This window comes from Gallus gallus, chromosome 4, assembly GCF_016699485.2.
Source record: "Gallus gallus isolate bGalGal1 chromosome 4, bGalGal1.mat.broiler.GRCg7b, whole genome shotgun sequence".
NCBI lineage: Eukaryota > Metazoa > Chordata > Aves > Galliformes > Phasianidae > Gallus > Gallus gallus.
The window spans coordinates 67,855,971-67,870,402 of record NC_052535.1 but is presented as its reverse complement, the minus strand read 5'-3'; the positions used below and the strand labels follow the sequence as shown (position 1 = coordinate 67,870,402).

At 35.9% G+C, this 14,432-nt stretch overlaps 1 protein-coding gene across 1 annotated transcript in view; it reads left to right on the top strand.

The window, feature by feature from the left end:
• The window catches only part of SLC30A9 (solute carrier family 30 member 9), a 29,133-nt gene that overhangs the window by 1,475 nt on the left and 13,226 nt on the right, over positions 1-14,432 (top strand). The window contains exons 2-12 of the mRNA XM_015285471.4: positions 664-840; positions 4,111-4,173; positions 5,443-5,542; positions 6,242-6,334; positions 6,737-6,819; positions 7,962-8,020; positions 9,054-9,121; positions 9,986-10,088; positions 12,250-12,305; positions 13,509-13,644; positions 14,068-14,107. Of these exons, the coding sequence (XP_015140957.3) occupies positions 664-840; positions 4,111-4,173; positions 5,443-5,542; positions 6,242-6,334; positions 6,737-6,819; positions 7,962-8,020; positions 9,054-9,121; positions 9,986-10,088; positions 12,250-12,305; positions 13,509-13,644; positions 14,068-14,107 (978 nt within the window). The remainder of the gene's footprint in view (positions 1-663; positions 841-4,110; positions 4,174-5,442; positions 5,543-6,241; positions 6,335-6,736; positions 6,820-7,961; positions 8,021-9,053; positions 9,122-9,985; positions 10,089-12,249; positions 12,306-13,508; positions 13,645-14,067; positions 14,108-14,432) is intronic.

Below are 14,432 nucleotides of genomic sequence, written 5' to 3'. Positions count from 1 at the left end.
CAGCCTATAGGTTGCTAACGCAGGTGGCCTGAAGGCTGCCCGCCAGGGTGGCTTCCTACTTGTCTTTTTACATGTCTGTATTGTAATTTGTCTGGTGTAAATACTGTAGCATTGAAGATTTTTCATCACTAAGGCTTTTTTGTAAAACACAATGCACTTTTATAGGTAATTTCATTAGCACGTTGCTCTTCAGTTGAGCTATGTAACACCTTTTGTTAATTGGTAACATGCAGTTTGTACAGAGCGTGTACACAGTGACAGCACTGCCTAATAGTTTTATAGTGGTCTTGGTTTGTTCATTTACTAATAAAGGTGGGTTTTTTGTTCATTTGTTTGTTAAGACTTTGAAGCAGTATGACTGGAGCCAGGACTTAATGTATCGATAAGCCAGTCTTATCTAATAACTTAGTATCTCAACTTCATCTAGAGGTACTTCCCAGAGCATATAGGGAAAAAACAAACTAACATTTGTCTGGACTATAAAAGGGGTGTTTGAAGACGGGTGAGGAAATTGTGTTGTTCTTCTGTTTTATGAATCCTAAGCGTTGGTAAAATAAGCACAAATCAGCACTTCTAAGTTAATTTTCCATAACCTGTGTTGGTATTTCTGGACCATTTTCTGACATTGTTGTCTGAAACATCGTTTTCTCCTCCCTCTGTCAGGATGGCAAGCTTCAATGAAAAGTGGGAGCCTGTTTTGTGTTTTGCCGTGCAATCGTCTGCCCGTGCAGCTGATGAGTCAAGTGAGAGTTTATACCTCCAATGGTCAGAAAAAAGATCTCGGATCAGAGGATAAAAATGTCTCTACCCCTGAAGATGCTGTGCGCAAAGTTGGAACAGGTAGTACTGGGCTGAAGTAAAAAGCATTTATATAAATGGGGAAAAAAATTGTGTGTGTAACAACCGATACTTTTTTATTCCACTGTGGTCCTAGAGATGCAGAATTCTAGTATTTGTTTCTTCTGGGCATCTGTATATAAGTTTCCAATATGTAAATGGTAAGGAATGCTGACATTTACTCCTTTATCCTTGCAGTATTTAAAGGATGTAGGTTTAGGGCAATCAAAATTAAAACGTGGATATCAGCAGGGATTGGGTAACAAATGGAATACGTGAATTTTCTTTGGTCACTTTGCTTGTTTGAATTTTTTCTGTACTATTGCAGGCTTGCTGTGTGAAATGGTCTAGTAATGAAGATTGGATGAGTGTAAATACTGCACACCCCTCCAGATCAGGGCATAGGTGATCGGTGAAAGAAGGCTGAGCTGTTTCATATGTTAGAGCTCTCTGGTCTTGCAGTTGTCACACCTATAGCATTCACATGAAGCACTTGGTGTAACAGACATACCTTGACCCTGCTTACTTTTCAGTCTTGTGCTAGTTAAGTACTTGAGAAATTCAGCACTGTCTTGTCCTTTCTCTGTCATAGCATCATATATGTCATGTTAGCAGGTATTAGTTCTTATTTTAGTAACTTAGTAAATTCCTGAGGCTTTGTAGTGGTCTTGCAAAGCTAGTAAGCATAGTCTGCTAAGAGTATTACTTTTCTAATGCTTGGAACTACAGAAGTAGATCTTAAATGTTGCTCTAAGTGTAACAGTTAGATATTGTTTCCAAAGTTTGTAATCAAATTTTAGAATAGGATAATGCTTCCCCCATTTATGTTTCTTAGAAAATCTTGATCTGAAGATGGTTGCTGAAGGAATCTTGCAAAATCTTGCAAAAACATCTGCTCAAATACAGCAAAATGTTGCAGAGTCAGTGGTGGTAGTTGTTGGTGTCTTCTGGGTTCTTCATATGCAGCTACTGGTGTTCTTGGAAGTTGGACATGTGGAGTTTAGTCCAGCACTATTGCTTTGTGATTGCTGTAAACTTATGTAATTGGTGATTGTTGTCTGAAGGAGCGTCCTGTCCCTCTCTGACTGTGCTGCCATTAGTGATGTTCAGGCTTGTTTTGTGTACAATTAGTTGCTCTCTTGTTCTGTGGGGGTTCAGGTAGATCAATGGGCTGATCCTGCTCACCGTCTCTGCCTGATCTGGAGGAGACGTTGCCCTTGGTGGTAGCACAGCCCTAAATCCTACTGAGCCTTAAGGGTAGGTGCACCATATGGCCGCTGTAAGACTCCCCTGTTGCTGAGGGTGAGTGCGCATGAAACCGTCCCATAGAGATATTATGCACACATGTTGTGCTTTGAAGTTCACTTTGGAATATTGGAGTATATTTGGAATATACTTTTGCATATTGTTACATTCGCATTTCATATAGGGGGTATTTTCTGGGGCCTAATGGATGGAGCTTCATTCTGCATCATGGTTATGTTACCACTATTTGTTTTAAAAATAGCATTGCTTTTTGATACTATTCTCCAAAGATAGCGTACTGTATGTAATGGTTGCCATAATTTTCCAGTAACTTAAATGTTTACCAAATAATGGATCTTTCATTGACCTCAGTTTCTTAATCAGTAAAGTTGGGAAATGCTTTTTTCTGTTAATAGGATATATGTAAAAAAAAGATAATGTATTTATCTTGAAAGTACTGCTATCATCAAGCTCTGCTTGCCTGCAAAACAGTCGTAGTGAATTGAAGGATTTGATGTATATATATTTTTAATTGATGTACTCTGATGTTTTTTCCAGTCTCTAGGCCAAGGCTGTACAGTATAAGAGGGTAACTGATGTGATCTTTCTGTGCTTAAGTATAAATTGTTGTTTATCCTCTGAAATTTTATGAATCTGCCTGTTGTTAGTACGGTAAGACGTGTTTAATGAGGTAAACGCTTTCATGCAGAGTTACTGAAATTCTGGTGGATAGCTGTCATACTTCTACTCAGTTTCTGGTAAGCAATCTTAGCCAAAGCTTATAATGATTATTAATTTGTCAGCTACCTGCTGTGTAAAACCAGGTAGGAAACAAAATGAAAGGACTTCTGTTTTCAAGTCAAACAACTGATAGAGGTGGCTGTTCTAAGAATACTATTTGTTTATGGTCCAACATTGTTTGTTACGTAATAAGACTGGTTTAATAAATTCTGTTTCTCTTACTCATAATTTACGAAGTATAACAACATTACTCATTAGTTGCTGTTAAGGCAATAAGTAACTGTCTGATGAAAAGACAGTTTTGTAATCCAAGCTTTAAGAATATCTGACCTCTGTGTAATTTGAGTATCACATCAAGCTAGAAGTATCTCATTAATTAATGCCAACCTCCTTGAAAACCCTTTTTTTTTTTCTTTTTTTAATAATTCCTTTCATTAAGATCAGTTTTAATTTTGTTAATGACTGTGGATGTGTGGCAGACTTCTAGTCTTAAGAGTGTTAGTACATGAAAGAGGGTGTACATTGCTTCGAGGTATCAGAATCATGAGGTTATCATTCTGAAAGCTGTGTCAAGATGGATGAGATAAAGATGCAGTATTTTTGTAAATTTTTATGTAGGACTTCAAATTTCTCCTTAAAAATTTCACTTAAATTACTGGAATTTATTAATTTTTACACAATAAAATTCACTTCACAGTATTGCAAATTATATTTTATTGTTGTCTTCTTGAGTCATCTCTTCATACTTTGGAAAGTGCTAAAATACCTGGTGGTAATGTAACTTCGATTTGTGACACCAAAGTTGTGGCTTTTAGATTAAATATTATTTATTTTAAATAGCAAGGGGTTTTTGTAAGTTAAAGTTTCAGTCCCTTAAAATTGGACTGCAGGTTGATCAGCAGTTATAAACTGTATAGAAGTTGTGTTTACTTGTCTAAGGTTTTGCATTAAAATTGCCTCAAACTGTAAGTACACTGTTAAAATATTTTTTTTAAAATCAGGATATATACTGCTGTATGTTACATTTGAGCTCTTTTTCAAGCTGGTAAGAGTTCACTGATCAGTACTATGTTAAATGTCTTTTGTTTTATTGAATGTGTTACTATTCATGCTGCATGTTTTGAGAGTTTTAAATGATGAAAGGCCAGGATTTTTTTTTTTTACAAATTATCATTATAGAAAGCAATATTAAGCTATATTCTTAGCTTGACCAAGCTCTTTATTATACAAAAAAAAATGACCCTATGTGTTTCCACATTTGCAGTGAGCTTTATTTTTATTTTACAGGACGAGATGCTGGCAATGCAGATCAAAAGCAGACTTTCCTTAAGGAGCCTATCCAAGTGAAAGGTAAAGGAATACTTCATGTACTGCAACTTTACTGCTGTCAACTAGTGGTCAAAAAAAGATGTGTGTAGAGTAGCTGGCTTCTCTTAATTATATAAAAAGCTGTGTGAATAACATTTAAAAAATACTTGTATATCAGATTTGTCTGCTTCCCAATTGTTTGAAAAAGACTCCTGAGAAAGTAGAGAATAATTATAAATAATACTTCTATACTCTTGTCTATAAACTTTTTTTGTTTAATTACTTCTTTCAAGCTAATGCATTTGTCAGGGGAAAATGATCCTCCCTGTATCTTTTTAGGCATGTCCGTTCACCATTTCAGATTTAGGGCAGCTAAGCTGAGTACTTGAAATACTTGATCTTCCCCAAGTCCTTATTCTAAGTCTTCCTCCATTCCTTCTTATTGCTGTGTTAATCTAATCAGTGTGGTTTCTAAATATATTTTGACCGCATGAACTGCCTAATCTGAGTGCTGTAGTGTTCTAATTTGTGCTTGTAGTAAATAGTCTTTTGTCTTTACATTGCTTAAAAACATAATTGGATAAAATTAAAGCATATCTTTCATCATTTTAATTTGTCAGGCTTGATTTCACTCTTATCTGTATTTTAAGTTTTTATTATGTTGTTGTGAGTTATGCTATCAACTCCTGAAAAAGAACTTGATCAAAACAGAAATTTCTCTTTAAAGTCCTTTAAAATAAGTATCTCTACAGAGAAAGTGACTGAGAACACAATAAATTCCATTCACATTCCTTCCTGCCTTTCCCATGTTAAAAAAACAAATAAACAAACAACCCCATCAGATCACAGTGCTCCTCACCAGCAAGGTGAGGTCCTGTGCAGTAAGATTACAAATTCAGTAGGTAAGATTTGTAATTGTTAGGTGATGGGGGGGAAAAAAAAGAAACAGAGTTCTTTGCTGCCATTTCATTTGTCAGAACAAGGCTTTCCAAACTGCCATAGTCGAATGCTGTATTAGCAGCCAGACAGCGTTTCTGACATTGGACTTGTTGGATACGTGGCTGACAGCGACAGTTAATTGTGTAGGATGTTTGAGATCACTGAGCTACCCAAGTAACATTTTTGGAGATAGAATGATCCTACTGCTACTTCCTTCCACAAGTGTGAACGTTCCTGTCTTTTCTTACACGTTTTATGCCTCGCTCACAAGCAATAGTTCTCGGATCTCCACTTAGAGGTATCACAGTTTGATATCAAATTGAATTGCATTTTGCAATTTCTGCTTCAGTCTTATCTCTTTCTGTTTTTAAGTGAAAGCAGTCCTCAAGAAAAGAGAGTATGGACCAAAATACACACAGAACAACTTCATTACTGGAGTCAGAGCAATTAATGAGTTTTGTCTCAAATCCAGGTATGATGGGTGTAAGTTGTAATTTAAATAGCGAATACTTTTGCATCAAAAGTAGTAATGAATTATTCTAGAGTGACTCAGCTCAGCAACTTTTTCTGAGCACTTTTGCATTGTACATAGTGCTAAGTGGCTGAAGTTAGCTCTTGTTTACTTAGTGCTGTGGTGCATTAAGAATCTGAACTTAGTTTGCATGTCTCTGTAGTGGCTTCTTAAATTAATTTACTTGTATTTGTATGACCATAAACTTGACTGAGGAGTGTCCACCTGTAGAGCAGATGATTGCTGAATACTTCATGTTATGTGAGGTCTGTAGTTTGAAGTAAAATATAATCTGCTTCACTGCAACCTAACTCCAAAGGTAATGCCTCCTATTCATTTCCAAGGAAACTACAACTAAGAACAGAATAACATTATTTGATAGAGGAAATTCTCGGCTACAAAGTACTATTTTTTCAGCATAACATTTCTAAATGTTAGTGACTAAGCTGTGAACCCTCTTATACAGCACTTGTATACAGTCAATTACATGCAGATAACTCACTGGAAATGTTTTATTACTTTGTCTCCAATGTATAGTATTTCATATTTTCATAGTTTGAGTACATAATTTGGACTTCTGACTGTGGAAAATACACTCAGATCAAAATTTAGGATTAGAATAATGCAACCTTCACTAATCTGTTTGTCCACTTTCCTTAGTGATTTAGATCAACTGCGGAAAATTAAACGACGAAGCCCCCATGATGACACTGAGACTTTCACTGTGTACCTGAGGTCGGATGTAGAGGCCAAGTAAGAGAATTTTTGTAAAGGAAATGTTTGGCTCATTTAAAATGGGTTATATGAGAGGGAGAGCTTTTAAAAAGCAAAGTTTACAGTGTGAAAGGGCGGCAATATTTTCCATTTTCTATTTGAATACAATTTACTTCTTAATTTTTGTAACTGTAATTGAGTTTGTGGAGGCTGTGTTTCATGTGTTCAGTGATGAAACACTTCTCCCCTGCTACCTCTCTCTCAATTTTTTGTTCTGCAAAGTAATACGTGACTTTTTGTCAGAAGGAACAATGCAATTTTTTGTTGTTAGGAAAATCATTTGTAACATACTTAAACTAAAAAGCAGTTGCAGGTCTGCTGTTTCATTGAGTATTACTTGCACCAATAGAACTGTTGTTAAAATACTTGTGCTCTGCACAGGTCTCTTGAGGTTTGGGGTAGTCCAGAGGCTCTTGCTAGAGAGAGAAAGCGACGCAAAGAGGCGGAGATCAAATACAGAGAAAGTAAGTATAGAGTTTTCAAATTAATTCAGGTAAACAACAAAGTATGATTGGAAATCCCCTAGATGATCAGTGTATCCGTTATTTCGTTGGGAATGTACGAATTTGTACTTACCAATTACTGAATAAGATTTTATAGCATACTGTTAGTGCAACTCATTACCATCTATATGGTAATATTCTGTCACTATCTTATAGTTTATCTGTAATGTGATATACCAAGAATGTACATTCAGTTGAAATCTGTTGTCATACTTTGTTTCCAGGGGGGACTTTTCTTTTCTGGATGATAAGAAAGGTTTGGGATTTTTCTTTCTGAGAGCATTCCAAAGATGTAAAACTCATCAAAATCTTTATATTGTATCCTTACCCACTTATTTTTCTGTGGGTAGCAGTTCAGTGCCCTTCTGCTTCAGAAGGGGTAAAAACATACTAAATTAATCTTTTTGCTTAAAAATTATTGTAATCCTGGTATTATCAATTGCAGCTACAGTTAAATCAGTATAACTTGTAATGGATTTGGATTCATCTGGTGAGTTAAAATCTCATGGGAGGTAATACCTCTTGAAAGTACTTACTCCAGTTATGCATTTAAAATTAGAGGTTTTTCCTTCTTTTTTAAAATATTATTGTTGAAACAATTTTGCCACTGGAGTATACCATTGTTTACTTTGAAGTCAACAAACATCGTTAGTGAGTGGGAAAAATACTGAAGTTAGGTGACTTTCAACGAGACATCCTCTCTTCTCCCCTTTTGTGGTCAAAAGGATTGGGATAGGGAGTGTAGAACCCCTGGATTCAGTTATAGGGAGTTGGGGTTCATTTTTTGTTTGTTTGTTTTGGATTCTTTTTTTTTTTGGCATAAAGACGAAGGAAAACAAAAACTGTATAGGTGACAATATATAGAATCGTAGCAGATTTTATTTGGCATTTTGTGTAAGTATTTATTTCTGATCAACAATATCGAGGGGAGTTTTTCACAAACAAAGATCCCATTAGGAGATTTTAATTGAATAAGACTATCTAGCTTTTATTAGAACTCAGCTGCTATACTGGGAGGAAGGGGGGAACAAAGTGACAAAACCTTAAATTCCCAAAACTAATTGTGAATAGAAAATATTCATGGTAACAATTTTGTGCTGCAGATTTGTTTAGAAACCAAAGGCTATTGAAGGAATACAGGGAGTTCTTTGGAAATACTAAGGTAAGCGTTGTTTTAATGTTTTTGGCTAGAAAAATATTATGAGATGTACAGTGACAGTTTTTAAAGGGACAGAAAGTTGTGAAACAGTTTCATAAATGTAACTATCTGAATATTGTTGTAAGTTTTTTCTTTTTTTGTCAGTTGCCTTCTTGGTTACAAAATTGTCTCTGTTTGGATTCTACCTGTATCATTGGGTGTCCCACCTTTTGGCATGCCTGGGCCTCACTGAGCAAACAGAGTGTCTTGGGCCTCATATAAAACGTTCTATAGTTAATGTATATAAGTAACAAAACTTATTTTTTTGTGTATTTTTATTAAAACTTAAAAAACAGAGCATCAAAAACATAAAACTAGTGGGATATTTGACACAGTTTTTGTGAAAGTAATGCCTTGTTGGATGGAAGTGGTTGCAAACCTTACTGAGCTCTCAGGGTGTTCATCAAAGATTTTTGTTGAAATATGACTCTTCCTGTGCTTCGTTCTTGACAACAATTGTTCACAAATGCAGGTACTGTTAAAAAGTGGGCTGTGAGTTGGACGTGGCTGACCTACAGTCTATAAGCGTGTAGTATATATACTGTTAATTTAAGAAAATGGGTGAGTTTCTTAAGGAAAAAAAGCATCACACTAGTTCTTAGCTATGTGCTCTGCGTTACTCTTGGCCTTTCCTCTCTGCTTAGGCAGATGTATTCCCTAGATCCAGGTGCTCCATCATGGTAGACTGATTTCTTCGTTTTCCTGCTGAGCAGCTGGCTCCTGCTGTTATGGTTGCAGTGGCCCCTGGTGGAGGCTGGAGGCTCTGTTGACTGTTTATCTTTTTTATAGCCCTCCATTTGTAGTAATGTGTAAGACCTCACTGCAGTTCAGTGCAACATTCAGTAGTAAATTAATAGTCTTCAAGGACTGCAGTTTCACTTTTTCAGTACAAAGATGTTATCGAGCAATTTGTTCAGTAGATATTTTAGGAGATCTTCAAGATTTGTCTACTTGGTTTTAGTAACTTGTTTTAATATTCACTTATTTCTTTTTACAGCCACGCTCCAGTGCAGCAGCTATGTTTTTCAAGGGACCAGGGAAGGTGGTAATGGTAGCTATTTGCATGTAAGTTTGAAAAGTTCTGCTTATGCAAAGATGAAAAATTTTGATTTTTATTATCCTGGAAAGGGGAACATTCTGTGCACTGAAGATGAAGATACCTGTGTCTCTGTAACTGGAGTTCATAGGCTTGTTTATTTCTTGGTGGTGGGAAAGACATTCAGTAAATACATTGATCAATACGTTGAGATGGAAGTATCTCTCTGATCAGAGAAGAGCGTATTGTTTTGAAGATGATTAAGTGATTGATTAAAGCTAACACCAACATTATGAAGGACATGCAGAGGCAGATGTTTGAAGTTGTTCTTTTTTGCTCCCTTGTGAAAGAAAGCTTTTAATTGGTATGTTTTAAACAGCCTTCCATATGACAGCAGCAAATGATGCCATTTTCTGTTTCTGCTGTTATTCAGCACTGTGTATTACAAGTTTGAGTGAAAGAAAATGAAACTAATAATCCTATTTTAAAGGAAATGAGCGTAGGGAGTATCTGGCATCATTCATGAAAATATATGAAGTTTTCCTAAGTATGGCTTAATGGTGGCTACTGCTTTATCTCTCTTAAGTTTGTAAAATATGTATTTAAAATGAATTATTTCTTTATTAAGACGTTATTGATACAAAAGAGCAAAATAGAAACTTATGGACAAATACGTTTTTAGCTATTTTAGTTTTCTTTTGAAATGACATGCTTTTTGCCTAGGGGAAAAAACACAAATTTCACTTGATTGAAAGCTTTCCTCTGTCCTTACAGGATGTTCCTCTAGTAAGTGGGAATGCTTGATACACTGCTTCTATTCATGTTGAAAACATTAAAGACCAAATATTCAGATGTTTTTTTTTTTTTAGCTTATTTCTTCTCTTTATTTTCAGAAATGGGTTGAATTTTTTCTTCAAGCTACTTGCTTGGGTTTACACGGGTTCTGCAAGTATGTTTTCAGAAGCTATACATTCTTTAGCAGACACATGCAACCAGGTGAGTTTTTTTAATGCTGCTTCAGTTAGCACTTGTAATTATCTTTTTAAGAATAAAAGTAAATACTTAGAGTATTTTTATTATCCTGGAAAGCAATAATTCAGTGTACTAGTTAGTATTTAGTCTAAAGGCCATTTGAAGTCGTCTTAGTTTGTATTTAACTAAACAGTTATGTCTGAGAGGGGGTGTTTTTGTGTTCTTCTCAATGACTAAATAATTTCTGGGGCCCAGAGTGTGACAAGCTGTGCATGCAGGGGGAGCAAGATGTACTCTTCACTGCATATGAGAAATAAATAATAAGTGCATTTTTAGTTTTCTAAAGGCAAGGGGGAATATCACTTAAAACATAATGTTATTGTGTATAGTTCTTATCAAATTGTAGGCTGATGAAGGCATGTGTTGTCAGAAATGCACATTACTTCAGAAACATTGCTAAACCCAGGGCTCTTCCTGCTGTTCTGCAATCTGAGTGCAAAGTTGTTGCTACTCTGTTGCACATTCACTTGTCAAATACAGTGATTGCTGCAGGCTTATCTGGCTGCTTTTTTATTCTTTACACTAATGTCTGTAATTTGGCAGAGTTTATAAACCAACAGTGGAGTAATTGACCTAGTCTAGAGGCCTTAAATGCAGAGTCTAGAAAGAGTTATCTCTGATTATAAATAAAAACCCATTTTAATATTTGGGCTAGTGTTTATGCTGAGATAATTCTATTTGTAGTGTATATACATTATTGTACCTCTCCCATGATTACTTTCAGCCTTCTAAGCTGTTACTTTTTTCATATAATTCATTGTTCCTACTTCAGTTGCAACTTAGTTTCCCTTCAAATAACAGGATGAAAGTGCACTGGTAAAGTTTATATAGGTTAAAATATTAGTCACAGATTGTCCTGGGACTTATTCCTCATCTTGTTTGTCACCATGTGTATGCATAATGTAACCAGTCTTACCTTTTGGAAGTAGATTCAGAACCAAATACCTGAATTTTAGTTTATGTGATCGCCCCTCTCTGCTTTGATCCCTGCACGTCCTGGACAAGAATGATATATTGGTCATCTTAGTGTTATTGACTGCGTGTCCTCGTACTTTATAGAGTCATAGAATCACTGAATCACTAAGGTTGGGAAAGATCCACAGGATCACCCAGTCCAACCATTCACCCATCCCGTATAGTTCTCACTAAACCATGTCCCTCAACACAACGTCCAAATGTTCTTTGAACACCTCCAGGGTCGGTGACTCCACCACCTCTCTGGGCAGCCCATTCCAGTGCCTGACCACCCTTTCAGAGAAGCAGTATTTCCTAATGTCCAGCCTGAATCTTCCCTGGTGCAGCTTGAAGCCATTCCCTCTAGTCCTATCACTAGTCACATGAGAGAAGAGGCCGACCCCCAGCTCACTACAACCTCCCTTCAGGTAGTTATAGAGAGCAATGAGGTCTCCCCTGAGCCTCCTCTTCTCCAGACTAAACAATCCCAGCTCCTTCAGCAATTAAATTTTAATTTCTGTTAATGTAAGAATGAGACAGGTCAGAATGTTAATTCTGAAAGTTTTTTTAGAAGCAAGTTGAAAGAGGAGTTAAAATACTTAGAACTGTATTCGGCTAGTTCATGCGTCATCAGCGAGACTTGAAACGGAGCTGATGTACAAAGTACACTTCTTTATTATTATATCTGAATGTTAAGTAGAAAAACCTTTCCTGTCAGGAATGATAACAGAATGATAGAGTTTGCTTAGTCATTGCTTGGTAAAAGAGTGCTGAGAATTAGGAAATTATTGCTTTAAAATTATATGCCATCACCATAGTCTCTGCATAATCCCTCTTCAAAAGGGGTCTACTTAAGTGGTCTGAAAAACTGCGTTTCTTCACATTGAAGCAGAGTGACAGCATTTGTGATTACATGTGATGTTCACTTCAGGTTACAATTCTAAAGTCTCTTACAGTTATAATTAACAGGTTTTTTTGTGGAGAGGAAAAGAGTTACGTTTGGTTAACAGTTATTAACGGTTATGCTCCAGCTCTAATAAAACACGAACAGAAGCATATATGCAAATCAGCACATTGCGTTTGCTTTTATTTCTCTTTCAAGTTCAGATGAAACAGAATATTACTAATATTTTCTTCAATTAATGTATATCTTTTATTTTGTCTTAAATAGGCATTGCTAGCTTTGGGCATCAGTCAGTCTGCAAGGACGCCTGACCCTAGTCATCCGTAAGCTTTTGGAGTAAATAATGGTTTCAGTAATCATATGTAGGAGTAAGATCAGCTTTGTGCAGTTCTTGTTCTTTTTATATGTGCCATTTTTCTGAAATGCTTGGTATTTTTAAAGTAGAAAAAAAAAAAGAAAATGAATTTCTGCCAAACTGTGGGAGTTCTAGCTTCAGTGGCCTGATGCGTGTTATATTTAATGCTTTTTGTTGTGTTATGTGTTTTGATGTGCACTGTTTTAATTGGCTTTATTCTTTTTAAGCTATTCTGAGCTCTTATGCCTCTTCCAGTGGTTAGATTTATGTTGTTTTTGTATATTACTCACATGAATATTAACATTTTAAAATACAAACTAACTGCAACAAAAAAAACCCCAAACCCCAACAGAGGTGTTTGACTCAAACTACTGTTTGCTCTTAGCTAAGTAACAGGTTTTAGTGATACGTTCTTACAGCTTCATGAACATTAGAAGCTACTATCTCCATGATTGGTTCCTTGGTCTTAACATGCTTTACACTTTATATATTTGGGCAAGTCATTTGTAACTGTAAGCAATAGTTTAATATATGTCTCATTTACATAATAACTTAAGTTTTTCACCATTAGGAGCTTCAAGTAATTTGAAGAAATTTAATCTTAATTCAATAACTTGCTAGAAGGAGATGCCAGGAATATTTCAACACTCACATTTTTCACTTCATCCATGTTGGTGTTACGTACTATTATTTAAACGTCACTGAGAGATGTACTGTTTGTAGTAGCAGTTAATATCAGAAAAGGAATAATTGATATTTGATATTGCTTTACCTCTTCCCTCTGCTCATAAAGACTGCAAGCATTAGAGGTTTGCAGTTAGCTGAAGTAACGAAGAAGAGAAGTTTGGCATCCCTTTTCATTAGCATTAAAAAATGTGTAGACTAGCTGCCTATAAGGTTAGAGTTTTTGTTTAGAGGTAGCATTTCATTATAATGTAAAAGTGACATGAATTTTTTTATGGTAGTTACAAGAAAAACACTCCTTCAGTCTCTATCTAAGAGCTAGTATAGCTGGTATAGTTTGTTTAAAAAGGAATTAGACAAATACATACGCTTGATGTCTTAGTATGTACTTGATAACGTTTTTTGAGTGGTCATGGAGAAAGCTTGTAGATGTTTACAGAGATGTGGTAACTGATTTTCCTAAATCACTTTCTTTCTTTATCTTTAGGTATGGTTTCACAAACATGCGCTATATTGCCTCCCTGATTAGTGGGGTGGGCATTTTCATGATGGGTGCAGGACTTTCTTGGTATCACGGGATCATGGGCTTACTCCATCCTCATCCTATAGAATCTCTTCTCTGGGTAAGCTAATTTTGTTATTCTATCTGTACATGGTACTGCTGACTTAATAGAAAGTAATGGCACCTTCTGAAATTCACTTTTTGGGTCATTTTCAATCCCAGCACAGTTATCTGAAACCATCCTTAATGATGGTGTTTTGAGGGGAAAAAAATCTTGTTAAACTGTAGCAGGTGTTACAGAAAGGCAGTTATTCTTTAAACCCTGCCTCTGCCCTTCTTGCCTCCCAAGATCCTTTTCTATTTTACAATATATTGCATATTTCAAGTATTGTTGGTTGCAAGATCACTTTTGTTTTTCTGTTTATGTACAACTACATGGCAGGGTGTCTAATGGCATTCTGGAATGCAGCATTAGGGCAGTCTGTGGTGAAGAGGTCAGTACGACAATAACTGAGACTTCTTTTTCCATCCCCACCCCATCCAGGCATACTGCATTTTGGCAGGGTCATTGGTATCTGAAGGAGGTATGTAGCTCAAAGCAATATTTCTATTGAAACATTCTTAATGTCTGAGACTATACTGTAATTGCTTATACATAGTCCTTACTCACACAGCAGTGAAGTTTTGAACTCTGTTGGTGACAGTTGCGCTAAACAGGAGAATTGGAAAACTTTGCTTGTCTATTTGTAATAAGAAGTTGAAAAATGCATCATTTGAAAGTATATGTAGAATACCTTTTTGGTATTTATCCGTATAGATTCACTGACAATTTGTATGGGGAGATGTGTGTAGAAAAGGATATTCTGCTTTGTTAAAGAATCAGTAAATAGTCAGAGCTTTCTTGATGAT